The 23,213-nt window shown below is 38.7% G+C and overlaps 1 protein-coding gene across 2 annotated transcripts in view; it reads left to right on the top strand.

Moving 5' to 3' along the window:
- LOC107104443 (intersectin-2-like) overlaps positions 1–23,001 on the top strand; it is a 43,431-nt gene extending 20,430 nt beyond the window's left edge. The window contains exons 15-40 of one of the 2 annotated variants that reach the window (XM_015404440.1): positions 45–132; positions 822–961; positions 3,225–3,385; positions 3,482–4,236; positions 4,335–4,456; positions 4,544–4,798; positions 4,886–5,082; positions 6,923–6,978; positions 7,164–7,330; positions 7,813–7,843; positions 9,914–10,035; positions 10,221–10,317; positions 10,399–10,590; positions 15,563–15,684; positions 15,822–15,928; positions 17,324–17,507; positions 17,739–17,837; positions 17,934–18,017; positions 18,110–18,193; positions 18,271–18,333; positions 19,545–19,694; positions 20,378–20,496; positions 20,575–20,657; positions 20,736–20,819; positions 20,942–21,115; positions 21,689–23,001. In XM_015404440.1, coding sequence (XP_015259926.1) covers positions 45–132; positions 822–961; positions 3,225–3,385; positions 3,482–4,236; positions 4,335–4,456; positions 4,544–4,798; positions 4,886–5,082; positions 6,923–6,978; positions 7,164–7,330; positions 7,813–7,843; positions 9,914–10,035; positions 10,221–10,317; positions 10,399–10,590; positions 15,563–15,684; positions 15,822–15,928; positions 17,324–17,507; positions 17,739–17,837; positions 17,934–18,017; positions 18,110–18,193; positions 18,271–18,333; positions 19,545–19,694; positions 20,378–20,496; positions 20,575–20,657; positions 20,736–20,819; positions 20,942–21,115; positions 21,689–21,831 — 3,879 coding nt within the window. In that variant the 3' untranslated portion in view covers positions 21,832–23,001. The remainder of the gene's footprint in view (positions 1–44; positions 133–821; positions 962–3,224; positions 3,386–3,481; positions 4,237–4,334; positions 4,457–4,543; positions 4,799–4,885; positions 5,083–6,922; positions 6,979–7,163; positions 7,331–7,812; positions 7,844–9,913; positions 10,036–10,220; positions 10,318–10,398; positions 10,591–15,562; positions 15,685–15,821; positions 15,929–17,323; positions 17,508–17,738; positions 17,838–17,933; positions 18,018–18,109; positions 18,194–18,270; positions 18,334–19,544; positions 19,695–20,377; positions 20,497–20,574; positions 20,658–20,735; positions 20,820–20,941; positions 21,116–21,688) is intronic. The other variant, XM_015404442.1, reaches the window with a different exon arrangement.
- Positions 23,002–23,213: the final 212 nt, after the last annotated feature.

Here is a 23,213-nt window from a genome sequence, read left to right as displayed (position 1 = left end):
GAAACTTAAATTGTGATTGTAACATCCAATATTTGATGTCTCAGGAATTTCAGAGGAAGTTATCCCAGCTGACACCTGAGAAGAAAAGACTGGCAGAAAAACTTCAAAATATGTCTCTAAATAGCCTACCTGGTAAGTACTGTGGACCGACCCCTTTACTGATAGGAACTCGGAGTTCAATACCAAGAAAGTTCATACTTGTTAAAACAGTTTCATGAATTTAGATTGGAAACTAAGCTGAACCAGGTTCAGTTTAGAAGAATCCGCGGGGGGGTTATTTTGGTCACTTTTCTGGTCACTTTTCTGGTCACTTTAGTTTATTCTTTGTCAGTATTTAATAACATAACTCAGGTCTCTTAAGTTATGTTTCTTTAAAACAATTCTGTTATGGTTAAAAAAGTTGGTTAAAAAAAAGATTTAATTGGAAGTCTGTGTTTGTGTTCTTTATTAAACTTAAATCATTTAGCAATATCATAAAATGTCCAGGCAGAGCTGCACATAAAATATTGTTTCAAATCTTTTCTATAATTATTGATATGGATCAATATGCATTTTTTTTTATCGATAAGCTTTTTTTTCTATATCGTCCAGCCCTAGATCACATACAAGTCGCACATATTTGGAAATGTGAGCGGCAAGGCAAAAAAAATCGTATTTCACAAAAAAATTGGAATTTAACATCAAGGCCTGCAGTGTGAACGTAGACTAATAGTATTGAACGTGCCACAAAACAAATTGTAGGCATTACATTTTTGTGCTTAAAAAGCTCTGTTATGTTTTAGTACAATGTGTCAAATGTTGTGTTTGTGATCTGCTTGTAGTTTCAACCGTATCAACCCTAAAAGTGGGGTTGACAGAGAAGAGGGCGGCATGTATGAAGCTGCAAGACAGACTAGAAGCTCTAGAGAAGGAAACCGCTGCGAAACTAGCCCAGATGGACCAGTGCAACAAAGACATGCAGGTGGGGATCAATAAAGAACTATCAGAGATGATTATAGCACCATGTTACTCAACCTGTTTAAAAAGCGGTGATGGCATCATGTAGAACACCAGCTCTGTAAGCTAACCTTTTCTCTGCTAATTTCTTTCTGATACTAGATGTTCAATTTCAAACATAAATCAGAAGATCCAGATTCAGGAGCAACCATTATTTCCACTCATCTGAAATGTTTTATTACTTAAAACATAATGGAAGCTGCCGTGCTGATACAGTTTGTTTATTAAGTGTCAAATCTTTAAGAATTCTGATTGGAAAATGCACTTTTTATTATCTATGGACATCTTTAATATAAAGAAAATATCTCAAACATTAAAGCGTGAAAGAAGATCAAATGTTAGTCTTCTGTACAGGTGTTTTCATAACCCTGAAGTTTAAAAACACTTTTATAAAATGTATTACCTGTTTTATTTTATATTAAAAAAGACCAAATTATTCAGAACACAATTAAATTAGCGTTTAATCATTTCCTAACAAGGATACACTAGGTGTTAAATTGAAAATTCAAACACAGTCAAAGCAACATTAAACACCGTTTTGACCTTAACAAATCCCCTTCCAAGTCCCTGTGCTGGTAATCGAAATGCTTATGAGATGATGAAGGGGTCTGTCGTCTCACCCGATTGTCTCTGTTTGGAAAACCAGTCTTGCATCTTTCTTTTGACCCTTACACAGTAGTTCAGTAGTCTCTCAGTTCTGTTCTCGTTACCACAATAAGAGTGGCTTTATAGATGCCTAATGTAAGGCCATTGACATCAATAGCCACGTACCCTTCTTTGGTCTACTTGTAGAGGTTTATGACTTTGTAGAGTCAGCAAAAAAACGTTTGTCCAGGGCGTGCTCCAGTGGTGCTGTGGTTAGCGCACATGACCAATGAATGCAGGCCATAGTCCTCGACGAGGGTTTCGAATCGGACCTGTGTTCCTTTTGCTGCATGTCTCTCCCCTTCTCATAACCCCTTTCCTGTCAGACTACTGTCCATAAATACGAGCCACTAGTGCCGTAACACCTCAACAAAAAAAGTTTATCCAGAGGGAAGAAAGAGAGAGAATATGAATCGGATCAGGGCGGAAATTCATCAAGAGTGAATTTGAGCAAAATCTTAGTACGAAACAAAGACCCCAAACTGATGCAGGCCTGGCAATGTTTTTTTCTGTTGTTGTTACTATTGTGACTTTAGAGTGATTTTTACTGTGTCACTGTAAAACATGGAGAGACACTAATTTAAATATAAAATATGTACACATCAAAGGGAAACATTTTTGGTACATTGACCAAGCAGCAAGTAGGTCCTGGGTTCAAACCAAGACTGCGTGTTTCTGTGGGAAAGTTGCATGTTCTCTCCATTGATGTGTGGATTTTTTTGTTCTGGGTACTCCTGCTTCCTCACAGAGTGTGTTTGTGCATTATTGCTTCCATCTGTGTTGTCCCACCTTCCTCAATGTCTACGAAAGACCGGCTCAAGCCTCTAGGCAACACTGCAAAGATGAGCTGTATAGACAGAAGGAGAAATTAATTAATCCTTGAACAGTGATAGTGAGTTTATTGATGCAATCAAAGGAGATGCTGTCCTGCTATCCGTACACCAGGGTCTCTTTACGATTTTGGATAATTTAATGTTTATGATGAATCAGATGTAGTTGGGCATTTATGTTCAAATCTTATCTTAAAGTTTTAAGAATTTGTAGAACATCTGGAGCTCTAGTTTAAGGATATCGCCCTGCTGGGAGGTGAGGAGTTTCAAACAGTTGTATCTTTAGACAGGTTTTCTTCCAGGGTCGTCTTATATTTAGCGCCAACTATCTTCCCATCAACTCTAAATGATATCTCTGCCCTTGCTAAAGAAATGCATCCCCATAGTATGATGCTGCCACCCTTGTGGGGCAGGGAGGGATGTAGAATGTTAGTGTTCCTACACACATAGCAGGCCAAAACATTACATTTAGGTCAAATGTCTCCAGATGTCCTCCACATGTTTGCCATGTCTCTAACATAGCTTCTGTATTACTTTAAATAGGAGTTTAAATTGTTTCTTTTACCATGTTTCGAGTTACCATAAGCTTCAGTTGGATGAGCGTTTAGGCGTTATAATAAAATGTATCATTTTCCTTCAATTTTTTTACCCCACAAAAAGTAAAAACGGTGCTCATCTACAAGCTGCTGTCGGTTCTTCAAGTCATAAGCTGTATATCCATGTATATAACTGTGTGTTTCTAATGTGCTTTAGGAACTGAGGGAAAGCCAGAGAAAGCAGCAGGCAGCCCTGGAGAATCTACGGAGCATTAAAGAGGAAAAGCAGCGTGAGTTGGTGAGAAGGAAGGAACAGGAAGAGGAGAGGAAGCGACAAGTGGAAGAGAGGCGGCGTAGAGAGGAGGAGGAAGCTCAAAGGTGCAGATTTTAACAATATGGTGAACGATAAACATTTAATACTTGACTTTTTTGTTTGGACTATATTTTATATTAATGCCAGGAATGTCTTCACAGGCGTATTAAACTGGAAAAGGAGCGTCAGTTGCAGGAGAAGCTGAGGAGAGAGGAAGAAGAACGTCAGCGAAGGCTTGAGGAAGAAAGGGAGGCCAAAAGGAGAGAGGAAGAGGAGAAGCAGAGACAGGCTCTCATCCAAGAAGCCAGGGAGCAGGCTGAGAGAGAGCTCAGAGCAAAGGAGGAGGCTGAAAGAAAGAGGAGAGAAGAGGAGGACAGGAAGAAAAGAGAGGAGGAGGAGCGTGTGAGGCAAATAGAGAGGCGCAGACAGGAGGAGGAGAGGAGAAAACTGGAGGAAGAGAGGAGGAAACTGGAGGAGGAGAGAAAGAAGCTTGAGGAGGAGAGGCGGCAAGAAGAAAGGAGGAGAAAAGAGGAGGAGGATAGGAGAAGGAAGGAAGAGGAGGACAGACGAAAGAAAGAGGAGGAGAAAAGGAGGTTGGAGGAGGAAAGAAAAGAGGAGGAGCGCAGGAAGGAGAGGGAGGAGGAGGAGAGAAGGAGACATCGAGCAGCCGAAGCAGCCCTCCGAGACGGCGAGGAGAGGAGGAGAAAGGAGGAGGAGGACAAGAGGAAGCGGGAGGAAGAGAGGAGAAAGGCAGAGGAGGAGAGGAAACGAAAGGAGGATGAAGAGAGAAGGAAACTGGAGCTGGAGGAGAAGAGGAAGAAGGAGGAGGCATCCCGTAAGCCACAGGCGAACGGAGGGAAGGTGGATATACAGGAGAAGCTGACGGCTCTGCTGAGAGGACTGGAGGAGAGAAAGGGTGAGTAGACGTCTCCTAAAACTCTTCTAATTAGTTGCTGGTTTTCTGCTGGACTCAAATCCATTGATGGATTCCCTGATCCTGATGTGCTGATTCAGGCGGACAGCCAAAGGCCACACAGCACAGGAAGTCTGCGTCCCTCACATCCTTTAAAGCACTTTATCCATTCACCGCACGAAACAATGAAGAACTCAGCTTCGAAGCTGATGACATCATTGAGGTAATTAGATTTTATCCACAGTGTTATTTTCTCTCTGAAGTCTGCCGTCTTCCTGCTGTGGACTTAAATCACTCTTTCCTCTGTCAGGTGGACGAGACAACGGAGCGAGAGGAGGGTTGGCTGTACGGCAGCAAACAGGGGAAGATGGGCTGGTTCCCAGAGAGCTATGTAGAAAAAGTCAGCCCCTCAGATACTACCAAACCCACTGTTGCAGCTCCGCCTAAAGTGTCCATCCAGGCTCAGCTGTCCAACGCGCTGGAAGCGGCCAAGACAACAGGGACCAAGTCTGCTTTCACTCCCACACAGTCTCCACACCCGGCTCCATCCGAGACTCACGGACGGGTAACCGCTCCTTCACCATGCTGTGGTTGTTGTCTGATCCTAAGGTGCTTTAATCCTTAATCATTCTTCTGTCTGTTTCTGTTTCAGCCTGTTGTGGGGAACCTGTTGGCTCAGGCGCTGTGTTCATGGACGGCAAAGACAGACAACCATCTGAACTTTGATAAGGACGATGTGATCCATGTGTTGGAGCAGCAGGAGAACTGGTGGCTGGGAGAGCTGAACGGTGAAAAGGGCTGGTTCCCTAAAACCTATGTAACTGTCCTGGGAGAAGAAGATGGATCAGAGTAAGTACTAATGCACAGGAAGTTTAGAATTTCCTCAAAGTTTATTTTCTTTCAGAAAAGTACTATGACTGTTGCATTCTTTCAATTAAGGCACTCCAGAAACAGAGTCGAGATCCGACACTTCCGCCTCAATGAGGGAGGAAAACCTTTAGATTGTTGGAAGAGTTTTTCTAATAAAAATATTTTTAGGATTCATTTGGAATTTAAGGTCCAAGAGTACAGAGAAGGGTTCAGCTTCATTCCTGTAGGTCTTTTCAGCAGGGAGACAATGTCTCACATCTTCCACAATCTTCCAAGTTCCTTAACAGAAACGATTGTCTAAAACTTTGATGCTCAGCTGTGTTTTTCTCAGTAGCTTAAAGGATAAGTCCGGTCAGCAGGAATGCTCAATGGATCACTATCTATACATAAAACTAATAAGTTTGCAGTGATTAAATGAATTTAGCATTAATCAGTAAAAAAAATAAATATAATTTTCATCGTCAGAAAAATGTTGGGCTGGATTTATTAGTGGATTGTTTTGCGACTAACAGTTTGTCTTTGTAGCTGGAGTATCTCTAGTTTTTTGAGCATGAGGGGTTCACAATGCTTTTTTTTTATTCTGTATTTTTTTTAATTAAAAAGATAAATATTATAAATGACCCACCATTTGGGTTGCAGCTAGAATACCTTGTTAATTCTTAATTTGAAAAGCAGATCAAATGTATTAAAATAAATTCTTTAATGAGTCCAACTTTGCATACAGCAGATCCAGGCACCTTGGATCAATAAGACCAGAAGACACAGACCTCTGTAAAATTATTTAGGAGAATCCAGTTAATGGCTGAGAAATGTTTTTGTTTTAATGTTACTTTAACCAGCTAATACTAAACCTACATTAAGACCAGAACCTGCTTTATGAAAACACCTTATTTCTTATAGTCTTACCGGTCATTCGATGCCACAGAGAGATAGATCCCTGTACAGATGCATGGATGGTTCACTTAGAGAGGAATTCATGGAACGCAGATTTCTTCCTCCAGTCATGCACTGTCGTCACCTTAAAAAGCAAAGTAAATAATAGCTGCTATATTCCTTACTTCATAAACGATCCGTACTTTTGTGTACAGAGATTTTTCTTTTTCTGCCACTATGGGTGTTCCCCTGAATTATTAGGTCAGTGTGTGGCTGGTTATCTGTTTTTCTTAGATGCACAGACCAATGATTAATTTAGACCTAGTAAAGGTCGATATACAGCAGGTTGTTTTTTCTTTCGTTATTTCTGTAAAAAACTGCTCCCTAAAAAATACAGCAATGTGTTGAAATGTATTTATATATTTTTTCTGTAAAGTAGCCCTTGAACATCTATGAAATGACTTTCAGAAATTCTCAACCTGTCGTTTATAAATTATTCTGTATTTCCTTTTTTGTTTTTTGGCGGAAATGTTGGATTAATGTTTAGGAAAGATTTTCTTACAGCTCTAAAATCATCTCCTGGCATAGCGGATAAATACTCCTTGATCCATGACCCCCCCCAGAAGTAGTGCATGTTTATGTTCTTTCCTCTTTGTACTTGATGTTCTGTGTATTATAAATCTGAGCTGGTTTTGGACATAACGTTTTGGTGAAACTGAATGCAGAGCTGTTGCTCTGGATTTACCTGTCAGTCCGGTGTCTGTTCCAAGCTTCACCTGTTTGCAGGCTTAACAAATACAATCCCAGCCTTAACTTTAGCTTGAGGAGATCTGACTGTGATACTCCAGCCATTCCACTTTAAGTTACTGTTTCCTTATAATCATAGCTGCAAACTGATTCAAATGATGATTCTGGTGGAATAATTTAGTTTTTCTTTGTTTTATAGAGTCAAGAGCTCTGCCTCTGATGTCACAGATTCTGTTGACAGCCTTCAGCTTGAAGGTACAGTGAAACAGACGTTTGTGTAAATTTAAACCATTATTTTTTGTTCAGATGATTTTTGTATGTTTTTTGCATACATTTCTAAGTTTGGCACACAGAAAGATGTTATTAGTACACATAGTTTAACTGATAACATCTGACTGCTCTGTCAGTAGAGTTGAGCTGTTTTTCTTTTGCTATTGCAGAGTATGTTGCGCTCTACACATATGAGTCTCCAGAGCCTGGTGATTTGACGTTCAAAGAGGGCGATGTGATCTTAGTGAGCAAGAGAGACGGAGAGTGGTGGCGGGGGTCAACGGGCGAACACACAGGCCTCTTCCCCAGCAACTATGTCAAACCTAAAGAGGCAGATGTAAGGACACTCCCTAAAGTTAGGCTCTAGTATTAATGACTGTAATTCTCCATGGGTTCAAGAAATTTGACTCAATATAGATCTTTATTTTTCTATCTATTGATTTTGTGGCATAGATTAAGTGTTAAGTGAAAAGTACTCTCATTAAAAAAAGATATACTGTGATTATGCTAAACTCTAAATGATGACTTTGCAAACTGTTTTATTTTCTTTTTTGGTTGTTTTTAAAACTTATTTTCCAGTTAGAGAAAATTATGCTGCCTCTGTGTCTCACAATATGGTTTCTGTCATTATCACGTAGCTTTTAGCAACACAAATTCATTTTGTTTTTTTTTGTTTTTTTTTACTATGACTACTTTTACTAATATCACAACTGGTTTCGAAACTAATGCAGTTTTAGAGCAGTTCCAGAAGATATAATTACTGTGTTTTTAAATCAATTGTTTGATTATTTCTTTGTTTAAAAATGTTTCTCCTTTCAGACATCAAGTGTATCTGGAAAGAAAAAACAAGGTAAGGGCTTTTATGTTTTCTTTTGAGACGGTGATCTTTGACCTTTGGTGTTTGTCTGTTTTTTTGTATTGTTTTTTTTCTGTGTTGGTTGAATGTTTTTGGAAGACCAGGTCTGTATTCACAAAGAATCCTTATCCCTCTCCTACACTGTATTATATTAACCTTTATTTTATGGCACATGATGGGCCGTGGAACTAATAATCTTCTGTAAGATGGGAAATTTGATGTGTGGACATTCTATGATCATCGTTTACTTAAAATTCACTGGAGATATTGAGTAACCTTATCAAATTTTTGTGCGAATAAACATATAACTCCAAAGGAAAGATTTTACAAAGTACTTTCAAATATCTCTGTAAAATAGCATCCCAAACTAGCATCATTCAACGCTTTTTAAAAAAAAGTCAGTTTCATGTCTCTAGTGGCACTGACCAGTGGCTGACGCTGATCTGGCATATTGACAGGGTTGGAAATTGTTTAAATTTGATTGATTCTGACTCTCTGTTTCAAATCTGGTTCCTATCGATTCTCCATTCCAGTTCTTTTAAGAAAGATCAAAAAGTTTGTTTTCAATGAGCGGTTTGGATAAAATGATCTGAGCTTCTCTATAAAATTGAAATACTTGAACATCCAACTTTGTGTAAATGTTACTTTAAGTTATTACCCAGTTAGTTGCAGCCAATATGTAATTGTGAAACCTATCAACTCTAATCTAAATTTTATGAATTTCTTTTCACATAGTTACATTTTCCCATGGAGTTTTATTGCTAAAAAACATTAAAACACATTCACAGAGACTGATGCTGCAGGTACGTATGTCGTATATGACATTTTTACGATTTTATTGATCTAATTCGGACTGTGGTGCAGTGCTAGTCTTTGTGTCTGAGCTGGAGGAAAAAGCAGTGCAGCAGGAAGGCATCCTGACTGATGCTTCCTGCTGTTGCTCAACTCCACTCAATAGACGTAGAAGTAGGGATGTTTTACTTTTATGGACGGATGAATAATCGATTTGTATTACGTCATTAAGTTTTTGGGTGTTATCATATGAAATTTTTTTTTTTGAAGATTCAAAGTTAGAACAGGTTCTAATGTCATATCCATTTTCAGTGCCCAACTCTACATATGCCAGATAATTTTAATCAATCTAATTTTATTTATTTCAAAGTGTGAGACTAGGAGTAAACCATTGTGAGGAAAGCATTGTTAAAACTTCTTTTAAAGGATATATAGTGCAAATATGTACTAACTTTATAACTCACATTTCTGTTTCTATTGCCTTTCTCTGCTCGTTGTTTTTCTTCACTTTACCGTCTTCTGTTCTTCAGACACAAAAGATTTATTTTTGTGTGAAAAGTCCTCATTCTGAATGGAGCAGTGCATGCTGAGTTGCAATGAAAGCTTATGGAGCCGATGCAGGGTCCTTTCCTATTTCCATAACCTTCATCTAAAACTTTTTACTCAACAAAAACACAATCTGCAAACTTGGCAAAAAAAAAAAAACAATACAAAGAATTTTAGATGATAATGAAGGATGTTTGTTCATTTTAATCCCTTGAAATATTTCATGATCATAATATATACTAAACCACTAAATTCACTCTAATTTTTAACAAGTTACTTCAGTATGATAATCCCTTCAATGGGTTTGTTCTTTTGTTTTGTTTTTTAAATTATTTTTGCATTAGTAGTCATGGTCAAATGTGACTGTAGTAGAACATGTCAAATGGCTTTAGGATTTGTCACAGATGGAAGGTTTAGCAGCATGGCAATGGCAGCCTTGAGATAATCATTTACTGTTTTACTTTCATCACAATAAAATAAATAGGTATGACCTCTTTAAATTCATATTTATTAAAACCAAAACCCTTTGCTTTTAATATACAGTATGAAAAGTGTACATTTACTCCATTTGTGTCTGTTGCAGAGTTACCTCACATGGGGTACCATTATGTGTTAAACAAATCTTGATGCTAATGTTGTCTCATTGCTTTTAACATATTGCCTTTTTGTTGACTGAAATATGATCAAGACTTTTGTTGCATTAAAGTTCTAATTTTGTGTTTGCAGAGATTGCTCAGGTGATCAAAGCCCACACCTCTGCTGGTCCAGAGCAGCTTAGTTTGGAAACCGGTCAGCTTATCCTCATTTTCAGCAAAAATCCTTCAGGCTGGTGGCTCGGAGAACTTCAGGTTTGTACTATAATCATTCATTTTTCTAAACCTTCCTCAACATCAGTCACAGTGTTCTCACCTCAGCTTTGCTACTATTAAAATGGTCTGAAGTATATTTGTTTATTTGATATAATGTGATACATGATCTATCTGTTTGGTTTATACAATTAACCCCCTCCTCCCCTCCCCTTTTTTTTCCTCAGGCACGCGGCAAGAGACGCCAGAAAGGCTGGTTCCCTGCCTCTAATGTTAAAATATTGGGATCGAACAGCGGCAAATCTACTCCAGCCCAACAGACTGGTAGGAAACAGCAGCTCTGGGTGCAATGTAGGGATTATATTAACAAGGATTATAATAACACATGCTCTTTTGTTCGTTCAGTGTGTCAAGTGATCGCCATATACGACTACGTAGCCGCCAACCAGGACGAGCTGAGCTTCTCTAAAGGGCAACTGATCAATGTTTTAGACAAGAGCAACCCTGACTGGTGGAAGGGTGAAGTTAATGGGGTCACTGGTCTGTTCCCCTTCAATTACGTCCAGATGACGACGGATGGTGAACCCAGCCACAAGTGTGAGTAAAACTTAAATCTTGGCTAAAGAAATAAAAACAATCATGCTTGTTTTGAAACAGAGGTTCTTCTATATTTCTTCGGATCCCCCAACACTGCTGATTTATCAAACCCTACATGGAATCACTAATCATTCCTGATCAAAAACTGTCCATTCGATTTTCCTTTCTTCTCATTGACCATTCCATTGTTTTCCTCTTATTTCCTCCTTCCTTTCTACCTTCTATACCTCCTTCCCTCTTTCTGTCTTTATCCTTTCAGGGTGGTAGAAAGACTCTTCCTCCTCCACCTCTGCTCCTCCTTCAGGCCACAGAGACCCACTATCTCACTCTGTTGCTTTGATGGGGCGGGAATCTGGACTTTTTGACTTCTAATTTAACCGACTTCAAATTAACCATATAAGGAGAAACCAGAAAGAGCAGAAATGTCTTTCTTTATATAAAAAAGTGGGTCTTTGGCTGATTTTTGGCTCACTGTGTTGATTCTCTGGGTTGTTGAAATCTCTGTGCCTTTGATTTTTGCAGCTGTTTTTGTTTTATTTGCACCGGTGTGGCTAAATCTAGGGAAAGGTGTGTTAAATAGAGCGATAGTGGGTTTCTCTGTCGCTTGTCTTCGTTCCTTTCTTTTCATTTGTCTTGTTTCATCCAAATGCGGTCTTACCTTGTGATGTTTGACATCTTGGAACAATTAAAAAATATAAAACAATTGAGAAGAAAGAGAGGGAATAGTTTAACTAATGGGTTAGCCATAGATTGTACGTAAAAGATGGACATAGCCTTCTTGCCCCTTTGTTGTTCATTAGAAGGGATGCAGAAGACTGCATTCTCTTCTTTTGCCAGCAGGTGGCGTTTTATGTGTGAAGACTGAGGGAAGGTTGTCTGACAGCCCTTGGCCTTCTCACACAGCTTTAGCTCCAAGGTAAAATTAAGTAGACACCTGATGGAGCCACAGCCTCCATATTTGGTTATTTTCACCCAGGTAACGCATGCAGCCCATCATTGTATTTTCAAAATGGAATACTTTTCAACACATTTTTTGCCCTGTACATCCACATAATTCAGTGGTTACTGTTTGTTGTGATTTGATGTGAAGTTAAAAAGTTAGGCTTAAATGTGAGTTGAGCTTCTTTCATTCCAATACCACTTAGATAGAAGTCATCTATTCAAATCCAGCCATTCCCCTAAGGCCTCAGAGGTTTATTAGGGAATAAATGGCATCATGAAGATAAAAAGGACCCGGCAGACAGGGTGGGGAGAAGTTGTGAAGTCTAAAGCATAGCATAATTATTAAACTCCAACCCAACCTTTAAACGGACCCTAATTATACCTAAAATATCATGCCCTAAACTGAGAAAAAGGGAAAGAAGATCATTCCTCAGACAGCCAAGAATCTCATTGCAGCTCTGGAGTAGGGCTGCAGCTATGGATTATTTATTATTAATTCATCTAACAATTTACATATTTTCATTAATTTAAAGATATATTGTTAGTAAAAAAATTAGGGCTGAAACAATCGGATTAATCAATAATTGAAATAATTGTCAACTAATTTAGTAATCGATTAGTCGTTAACTGGAGTGTAGAGACACTAAAAAGTTGCCAGAGCAACCTACTTATTGTAAAAAAAATATATATATATATAAATAAACTATTTATAAAAAAATAGAAACAAATTTTGCATTTAAGATAAAAAAGGATTTTTCGTCTGTCAATATGCTCTATCCAGAACTCCTCAAGTGAAAAATTTTTAGTTTCATCTGGTTTGATTTTGTAAATCTTCTTTAAGGAACCTTTGGCTATCCAATTATTAATCGATTAATCAAACAATCGACAGATTAATCGATTTGCATAATGATTACCTTCATAACAAAGAGTTTGAGCTTAAAAAAAAACAAAAAAAACAAAACAATATTTGTTGCTAATTTTAAAAGCATCAAAAATTCTAAAACATAAAAAACTAAATGTTATGCTCAGAATGTGCTACTTTATCAGTAATTTAGCATATTTACAGAGGAAAAAAATGTCATCTGATATGCCAAAATATGTATAAATTGCTGCCAGTTAATTGTTCATGTCAGTCATCAATGAATCTGATTGTTCCGCCGTACTGTGGTCATGCTGCATGTGGCCATGGCACAGGTGAAAGAAAATCTATTAACAGCACAATATTTAGTTGTGTGTGTTTTGTGTACACAAAAGCTTCATGCAAAAGGACAGGGAAGCTGGTCAGAGTTATATACTGATCAGTCCTAAAGGAAAACTAGTCACATGTTGCAAAATACATGAGCCCAGGATGAAGTATAAGACACACTGAGCCAGAACAACAGGACAGCAATGGTCCAGATCAAAGCAGACCTAAATCCAGCATAATTGCTGTTTAAAAACTCAGCATTTCCATTTAATCTTGGTGAGTCTGGGCTGCTTCTGAAAGAATGGGCAGGTTGGTTTTTATACATAACCAAACATGTACCATTCTTTTTCAACTTGACAATTATGCACTAAATTGTGTCTCATAGTTTCCCAGTGAAATACCCTGAATTATGTGGATGTAATGGGACATGATGTGAAAATGTTCTCTGGCCTGTAAACACTAATGCAAGGCACTGTAATAAAACTTCACAGAATCCCAAACGGCGTCTCTGATTAGAGGTTTGTTTTCCGCTGTCTTGGCTCTCTTACAGACAAGCGTTGATGCCGCTCTGTGACATCTCCTGGTTCAGAGGGACACTCTGATCCCCCCCTCGTTCTCCTCCGTACCTTACTAACAAGACGGCAAAAAGCAACAAAGGCTCTTCAGTCCCACCTTGAACAGACTGTGTGAAAAGGCCAGTCAGAAAAGGACATTTCTTCTTCCTCAGATCTTTGTAACTCACTAATTTCAAGTGTAGGATTTCAGTATTCTTTAACTCTTATTTTATGGTTCTCTTTTAGCAAGCGATGAACAAATAAAGATTAAAACTAACAATAATGTAGAGGGGACTTTTTGCAGACCAAAGTCAGTCTCTGCACCATTTGTGCATGAGATTGCAGAGGTTTAAAAACAAATCGGTACTCAGGGAAAGGAATGCTGTTGTGGCTGCGTCCATCTTTTATTTACTATTTGGCTTTAAGATGAGTTTTCTGTCTTTGGTTTCTAATGTAAGTTTTGAGTGTTACTGTAACTATTGTGTGTTGATTTAATGCCAGTGAGGGTCACAGATCATTTTAATACATTTAAAAGCCATAGCTGGTATTGGTGTTGTTTTTGAAAATGTTTTTGTTTAATCAGGAGATCTTCCTCTTCAGATGATGAAATAATCCTTCAGTGGTGAAAGTTTAATTTCTGATGCACCTTATGTTATTATTTCCTGCTGCTCTACATTATTTTATCTTTTAGATATATGGATTCAAAATGCCAGAAGAAAGTAGTCATTATAAGGCTTTATAAATTTCAAACGGTATAAAATTTTTTATACCTGACCTGAAATGGCAGGTTCTTGTGATGGAGAATTAAAGTGAGACCAAGATGTAAAGATTCAGGTCCTTTTTCATGACATGACATTTTTTCCATATATAAAAAAGCAATGATTTTAAGAAAGCTGGTTGTTAAAACTGGTCAGGGATGCTGTAAAGACTGAAGGAGGAGCAACAGTTAGTTAGCTCCTGGCTAGTTCCTGTTCTATGTTTGACCAGTTCCCATTAATCCCCGTTTGTTTGTCCAAGGTTTAAAGATGAGACATGCCCTTAGGTTACTTTTCTTCAGTGACTTGGGTTGTCTGCACAGATAGATAAAGTTATGACCAGACCTAAATCTAAGCCACCGTTTGAGTACCTATTTTTCAGCTATGATGTAGAGGAGTTTAAATGTTCTGTCATTCAGTCCAAAAACACATTAAGATCAACTCCAGACGGATGGTGTGGATAAAGATTTTAAAGGATCGATCATGGTCTCCTTTTATTAGAACACAAAAATCTGCCATTTTAAGTTAAGAGTTTTTCTGACTGAATTGTGTCTGACAGATCATCAGTTATAAAATGCAGAGTGTCTTTGGATACAAACAAGTTGCTGCATTTCTACTTTCTTTTTTTTTGTGGAACTTGGGAGAACGTATTGAAATAAAGCTGCTGAATGTGTCATAAAAACAAAGCTTTTAACAGAACAAAAATAGGTTATTGTGTGACTTTTTCTATTCGGTACAGGGTGTTGTAACTATTTCTGCAGATCTGCTTAATCCAGTATATTCTTTTCTGATTATAAATAAAGTATTAAAAAAAACCATTTAGTTAAATACTTTTCTTCTTATTGTATCTTATGTGAGCTTTTCTGTGTGTTTGCCTTTATTCTCTGTAGTATTTAAATGTTTTTTCCCCTTTTACTTGATTATTTTTATCAGTCGTTTACAGGATTTTTTCCCCTTTGATTTAAAAGGTTTTTTTTATATTTCAGGAAAGATTTTTAAGAAATGTATTTTCTTTCCCCCAAGATTTCTTTTCAAGAGAAGGAAAAATATTTTTAGCTTGTATCCCCTACAAACAGACCTGAGAGATTATGGAGAAAGGTGGGACCTCTCTTCCTGTTTTTGGAAAAACAGATTTCAGAGCTACGAGGGGATTAGAGCATAAGGGGCAAATGAGCTGAGACAGGCAGGAGACAAACTGAGAGAAACCTATAAAAACCTAACGAGGAAGAAAAATGGCTTCACAGAGCAGATTTCAGTTTTTAAGGCTTTGGGATGAAACGGACGATGAGGTTAGTGTGGGAGAAGAAAGCAGTAGATATGTTAGTGATGAGCAGTCACTTTGTTTGGGTTTCTCAGAATGGCCAAATGGTCTAATACATGGTAAGTGTTAATTTACTGATTAAAATCCTTCTTTTCCTTTGTCAACTTTTTAGAAACAAGCTCAGGTTTTTGCTTCCATAATGACTCTATCCTAAAGTGCTGCAGAGGTTTAAGTTTGTTGTTGAAATGTTAAGATTGTTGTTCCCGTCCTGCAGGGTGTTCGGACCCCACTAGCCTGAACTCCTTAACCCCCCAGGAGAAGAAGAGACAAGGTTACATCCATGAGCTGATAGAGACAGAGGAGCGATATGTGGAAGACCTGCAGGTGGTTTTGGAGGTAAAAACAAAAATCCTACAAATGATTTAAAAATATGGGATAAAACATTTAACTTGCTGTTAAGTTTTTTTTTTTTTTTTGTTTTTTGCTGAAATCTATATTCAATTTCTAAACATTAATCTTATTACTGTGTCTAGGTTTTCTACAAGCCAATGTCTGAGTCACGGCGGCTGAATGATTCGGAGATGTCCATGATCTTTGTCAACTGGAGGGAACTTCTGGCTTGCAACAGTAAACTTGTGAAGTAAGTATTTGCTGGATGTAGTCAGCAGATATGAAACGTCTAACGATAACTGAGAGTGGAGTTCCCTGAAGCAATGCTTCCTATAACCAGCTGCTGCTTTTCCTGCTGCAGGTTTCTTAGGTTTGTCTCTACCAATGTTGCTCATCTACAGCCTGGAATTGTCCATTTCTCTTCGTAAAACAGCACAAGCCACTTCTGATTAGATTGAGACCTTCTGAACATCAAGTTCAAGTCTTCTTTGCATTTTGACTTGGCCATTATGATCAATGAACATTAAATTAAACAGCCTCAGACCGGTAATCTCACTGACCAGCTTTCCTGTCTCTGCTTGAAGACCACAGGCCTTCACAGTACTACCAACCCTGTGTTTCAGAGTGAACGTTTCCTTTACATAGCATTTCCATTTATGCCTATTAATTACTTTGCGTCTCACCAGATCAGAACACCTTCTCCTACAAGGTGTTACCTATGAGGCTTTTAGCAAGTCTAACTGAAATGTTTTTCCTCTACAATGACTGTTTTTGCCACCCTTCCATAAAGGTCTAATTTGTTCTTTTTCCATTTTTGGATTAAGGACTGAACAGATTGAAGATGTCTTCTTCTCGGGATATTGTTTTTGACTAAACTCTTATATAAACATTTCACAATCTTATCCCTGACCTGTCTTATTAAGTAAAAAAAGACCTCAAAGTATTTGCTGTTTGAAAAAAACAACAACAACAGGAGGCTAAGTGAATAAACTGATGGAGCAGACATACCTTGTGCAGAGGCTATAGTTGTTCTGGGTTTAAGTCCCAGTTTTCAGTCATTTGCAGCCTCTCTTCTCTCTCCACACTCTTTCATTTCAAGCATCTTTTCAATAAAAGTCACAAGTGTGCTAAAGGTATATATATAAAAGATATATATAATATATTCTATTGCAAAAAAGCCAAATATAAGTCCAATGAGTATTAGGGGTGGGTATTGCCAAAGGAGCCACGATGCGATTCTATCACGATGCATCACGATACTTGAATTATTGCGATGCATTGCAATATTTTCTCCTCCATGTTTTGTTTTTGAATGACTCGGCCAGTAGAAATGCTTGTGACACAAGGCAGTGTGCATCAACACATCCGCAGCGACATCTACTGGACTGGAAGTTGTATTACACTTGTTTTTGGCTGATGTTCGACAACCATTCATGCAATTTTATTTACTCATTTTTTTAAATTAATACTCGATGCAGTAGATCATGAAAATTAGAATCACGATGCATCATCATGACGATTATTTTGCACACCCCTAATGAGTATGGACATTAAGTTTGCTATATAAGGACATCTGAAAAACTATAAATCAGACCATGTGAACTAAGTACTTTATGATAAAAATGATAATGTGTCATATATTTAGGGCTCTCCAAGGTCGGAAGAAAGCTAGTGGAGACAACATGCCAGTGCAGAGGATTGGAGACATCCTGGCCTCAGAGCTGTCCCACATGCAGCCCTACATCAGCTTCTGCTCTTGCCAGTTCAACGGTGCCGCGCTGCTCCAGACCCGCACTGACAATGAGCCCGATTTCAAAGCGTTCCTCAAGGTAGGCGGGAGTGGGAAGGGAAAAAAATCAGGAAAGACAGGAGGAGGTAAGGAAATGATAAGTGGTGATGGAGCAACCTTTTCAGAGAGGAATTAATGTTTTAGAAATGTTTGCTTTGTGGTGTCCACCAGTGCTAACATTGGGATGAGTGGTATCACTTTTTTAATCTGATAGATGGTTTTGCTGTAAGTTGGAGCAATGTCAGCTAACACCCCCCTTTATTTTGATTAGAAAATTGCAACAGACTACAGATGTAAAGGCATGCCATTGTCCAGCTTCCTGCTGAAGCCCATGCAGAGGATCACACGCTACCCACTGCACATTAAAAACGTAGGTCATCAGGTTTATTACCTCACAGTCTGACTGTGTGATCCATTATTAAAAATGCTTTCCATTTGGTTTTATTCTCCATTTGTGTGTGTTTAGATCCTGGAGTGCACAGCAGAGGGCCATCCTGACAGAGGACCACTGAAAGAGGCTCTTGAGAAGGCTGAGGAGCTCTGTCAACAGGTTCCTGAGCTAATTATGTCCTCATTACCAAGCTTTAACTTTGTCTTCTTGGTTCAGTGTTTAATTTAATGCCGACGAATGTTTGTGTGCAGGTCAACGAAGGTGTGAGGGAGAAGGAGAACTCTGAAAGACTTGAGTGGATTCAGAACCATGTACAGTGTGACGGAGCTGTTGAGGTATCTAAAGTCAAACTTATATACACTAGTGGCATCTAATACAATAAAGAAATAATTGAACGCATCAATTTTCACAGAATTTACGCTTTGACTCTTTGACAAACTGTTTGGGCCCCAGAAAACTGCTGCACAGTGGTAAGGTGAGTAACGCCCTATCTTTGTTTACTGAAGGAGTGATTTAAGCAGGTAAGGAGGAATATTTTTTTTTATTAACAAGGTGGCACATAATCGTCTGCTGTCTTTTGTTTTTAACGCAAAAAGCAGCTTTTGATAGTTTGAGCAAACATCTCTTTAGAGCATGGACTCCAGAGTTGATGGGGCGTTTTACTCCCAATTCCAACACAATGGATTATTAACTGACTAAAATCAGTTTAAGAAGAAACATCAAACCTGTTTTAATTAGTCTTATAGTATCTCTATCTAAATCATCCAGGGCTGTCTGGTTCAGCAGCATTGGGCCAAAAACGTTACGGTGTTTCAATGTATAGTAGTGTGTGTCGAAAACTCTTGGAATCTGAAGGTTGTCCAAACTTTTGATTATTTTCATGACCATGAAAATTGAAGATTCACACTTAAAGCTGAAGTCTGTAAGTTTTTAAAAAATCACTTTTTTGTCATATTGGCTAAAACTGTCCCTATGCCGAGACAGCAGTACATGTGATATGTAACCTGTGAAAAAAACTGCTTCAATTGGTCCCGCCTACTGCCTGTATTTCAATCTGGAAAGAATAATTCGGGACGAGTGAAAACAACCAATCACAGCCAGAGGAGCGTCTGATGGAGTGTCAATCACAGCTCACACACGCTGAATTTCATTCCATTTTCTTCCACTTATCCGGGGCCGGGTCTCAGAGGCAGCAGTCTAAGCAAAGATGCCCAGACTTCCCGATCCCCACACATTTCCTCTAGCTGCTCTTGGGGGGACCCCGAGTCGACACCAGGCCAGCTCAGAGACATAGTCCCTCCAGCGTGTCCTGGGCCTTCCACGAGGCCTCCTCCCCATGGGACATGCAGGGTGGTCCCCAGCCACCCTGCGAAGGAAACTGATTTTGGTTGCTTCTATTCGTGATCTCTTCCTTTAAGTCATTACCCATATCTCATGACCATAGGTGAGGGTGGGAACGTGGATCGATCGGTAAATCCAGAACTTTGCCCCCTCGACTCAGCTCCCTCTTCACTACGACTGCCGACGCTGCACGATCCGTCTGTCGTTCTCAAACTCCATTTATCCCTCATTCGTAAACAAGACCCCGAGATACTTGAACTCCTCCACTTAAGACAAATTGTCTTGAATATACTTTTCTCAAGTATATTCATTATTTGTTTTAATCACTTCCTGTTTTTGTTGCAGATGTACAAGGCAAAAAGCAGCAAGGAGCTCTGGGCCTTCCTTTTCAACGACTTTCTGCTTTTAACTCATGCGGCCAAGCAGTTCACCTCTTCAGGGCTTGACAAACTGTTCAGCAAGAGGAACAATGTCCAGCTCAAGATATACAAACCAGTAAGAAACCTGTACAGAAATGACCTTTGTAACTACAACATCCAAAAATATTAGGAAAGACTATATCAAGTCCCCTAAGGAAGTTTCGGATGTTTCTTCTTCATGTGACGTCTCGTTTTTAGCCAGTTCAAATAAGCACACCTTAGAAATACTGTTTCTATTGTCACCCAGTGAGTGTCTAAGATGTCTGCTGTTATGTAAATACACGAGATAAATACTATCGTGTTATAAAGTCTGTTTTCAGCTTTACTCTAATTGATGGTCCAGGCCAGTGTTAGCTTAGCAGTTTATGTGTGATTCTGCGTTTTAATGCCACAGCTATGGGTGATCAGGCAAACAAAGAACTGCATACAGAGAGGAAAAGAGAGGAGCTTTTTCCTAAATTTAAAATAAATAATTTAAAAGGAAGATAAAAAGAAATTGGAATGATTAAACTAAGGTGTGGTTTGAAACTCCTGTGTTGACTGAATATATGGCGGTGCCTTATGAGGGTGCAGGAAGGTACTCTTACAATTATATTCCGTTTTTTTTTTTTTATGTTGAGCAGTCATCTTCCACAGCACAGATACATTTATTATTATTATCATTATTATTAATTTGTAACGATAATGTGTGAATTTCTATTTATTTTCATGTTGTGTTTGCATGCTTTATGTATGACAGTCATCTTCTGTTTCCCATAGCCTGTGCTGCTGAATGAAGTTTTGGTGAAGCTTCCAGATCCATCCAGCGATGAGCCCATCTTCCACATCTCCCACATTGACAAAGTTTACGTACTCAGGACAGACAACATAAACGAACGGTAGCTGCAGACGAAACAAGCATTCCTCATGCAGAAATTCAGCAGTTTTACTAAATCTCTCTGCTTTCCATTCATCAGGACGTCTTGGGTTCAGAAGATAAAGGTGGCTTCTGAGGAGTTTATTGAGACTGAAAAGAAAAAAAGAGAAAAGGTTTATCAAGGTTGGTCTGTTGCAGCATTCATGTTTTTCTGTGTAGTTCTCTGTAGATCCTTCCTAAATGTTTAATCCGTGTTGGCAGGTCGCTCTATAAAGGCCACTGGAATCGGAAGATTACTCGTAACAATCTTAGAAGCCACTGAACTCAAGGCAACAAAACCAAACGGTGAGTCTAAACATGTAAATGTTTTTTTTTTTTCCTCATCTCTGCCTGCTCCTGCAACATGCCACCCCCCACCCCACCTAACCCCACTCCCTACTCAGACCTTTCATATTTCTCTTCTCCAGGTAAAATTAATCCGTACTGCGAGGTGACCATGGGCCCTCAGACCTTCACCTCAAGGACGCTCAACGACACCATCAACCCCAAATGGAGCTTCAACTGTCAGTTTCACATCAAAGATGTCTACCAAGATGTCCTCTGCATCACCATCTTTGAAAGAGACCAGTTTGCTCCAGATGGTGAGCTGCTTTAAATGAGAGTTGTGGCTGCACATTGATCAGAACAACAGCCAAGGGACCAATGGTTACTTTAAGCCAGGCTTACACTGTGTGATATATATTCTTTTTTTTCACTTTTTGGGCCGACTTTACAGTCATGCAAGAATTTTTTGATCAGCCAATCTTTCAGCCTGATCGTGCGTCTGTCGTGTACAGGGGGTAACAAGGGGGTATCAGCCTCTCACGACCACCTCCCCTTCAGGAATCATGAGGTCGGGAGAAAATCAGTCGCCTGTCACGGGCAAATCGCTCTGTGGGAATGTGCAAACAAGGATTCCTCTTCTTCCTCTCAGATGTAAACATAGAAGCATGGAGGGGGTGTGAATGAAATGGAGTTCTTTCTGTAAAATTGACACACCGTAGTAGCCACGTTTGCTCAACCATGTCTCAACTTTTTTAAATTTCAATTTTATCAAATTGCTCCATAAAATCCCATTAAAATTATGTTCTGTGAAAAGATTTAAGTGAGATTGAATGTGTTTTCTTTTTACCTTCAATGTTTCCTTATAAATCAGATAATTTTTCTCTCCTCAGCATTTCTCGGGAGAACGGAGGTTCCCGTGGCAACCATAAAGAAAGAGTTTGAAAATAAGGGACCCTTGACACGGCGTCTTCTACTGCATGAAGTTCCAACAGGGGAGGTGTGGGTCCGACTTGACCTGCAGCTCTTCAAATAGGAAGGTGACACAAGGAGCGGTGTCCTACAGTCAGTCCTGAATGGATGCGATTTACCAAAGAGGCAACTGAAAACCCCTGAAATGTGTTTATGTAGAATGCCTTGAGAAATGTTCTACTAACCTGAACTAATACCTCTACTGATGTATGGGATGCCCCCATCCTCTGGTTGGGATAAGGAGCTGCAATAAGAGTTTTTGTTTAGTTTTTTTTTATTAATAAGGAAAAGGTGAAGGCTTTCTAATCAGAGGAAACCTTTTTACTTTGTTGACTGTTGAAGGAGTAAAATTACATGTTTCTCTGTAATGTCTTACTGTTCTGTTACAACAATCAAGTTTTATTCAATTTTTTGCCAAATCTTCTCAACTACAGCTAGCCAAGGAGTTGATGATCAAAGGAGCTATAGTTTTATCCAGGCATTAAAGTTTTAAACTTTTTCTTTTCTTGGGAGGAAACTGACTGCTTTTTGAGACGCTGAGCTGATCATAGACTGTTAAGTTCATCTGAATGCATCACATAACAAAAGATGATAGAGTATGGACGGCAGCATGAAACGTATCAGACGGCACAAGCAGCAATAATGTGGGTTTGACGTCTTTATCTGTTGGGTTTACTAATGTTGGCAGATCATCTCAGGATTTATTGTTCTGAGGTCAAACCTGTGATCATGTAACAACACTGAATACTTTTTCTCCGTTTGGTGTGTACATATTTGCGAAGTGTAAGGATGCCCAAGCTGTTGGTATGAAAGAGAAAAATAACACCTATGGAAGCTTTAACCTTTAGAGAAATGTCACTTTTTTTTTTTGATAAGGTCAGACTTTATGTTCTTAGCTTTTTGTCCTATTGGTAAAATCAGTCAAAGCCAAATAACTCCAAGTAAACCTATTAGGTGCTGACCTACCCGCCTCTTCCTGTGTTTTTCTTACAGATTTATCTCTTAAGGGGTTAACCTTTGAAGTTGGCACATGTTGATAAATTTAAAAGGATCCCTCTGCTCCTGTGCTGAGGTCTATGTCTGTTGCTTCAGAAATCAAACTCAAACATGTTAAGTAAAACCTTTGTGGCTGTAAGATATAGGAACTGTTGTTGCCTCTATGGAAGCCCTGAAAGGATACAATTTATTTTAATCAATACGGACTAATTATATTTCTGCTCTCCCTTAATAACAACCTCTAAGGTCATAATATGTTGGTGGTGTTATCATAATTAGAAATTGAAAATTAAGGTCATCTTTGTGAGTTATAATTAATATAGATATATTTCATTTTTCCCATTAGTAATACCGTAATAATACACTGTTTTCTGTCAATGAGCGGAGTAAATGACATTTTTTTTTTTTTTGCCAGTCATAATTTTCAACATTAACAGTGTGTCTGTTTTT

Source organism: Cyprinodon variegatus, unplaced genomic scaffold (genome assembly GCF_000732505.1).
Source record: "Cyprinodon variegatus isolate N-32 unplaced genomic scaffold, C_variegatus-1.0 Scaffold1744, whole genome shotgun sequence".
NCBI classification, from domain to species: domain Eukaryota; kingdom Metazoa; phylum Chordata; class Actinopteri; order Cyprinodontiformes; family Cyprinodontidae; genus Cyprinodon; species Cyprinodon variegatus.
Note: the sequence above shows the minus strand (reverse complement) of the source record. Positions and strands in the feature narration are given on the sequence as shown.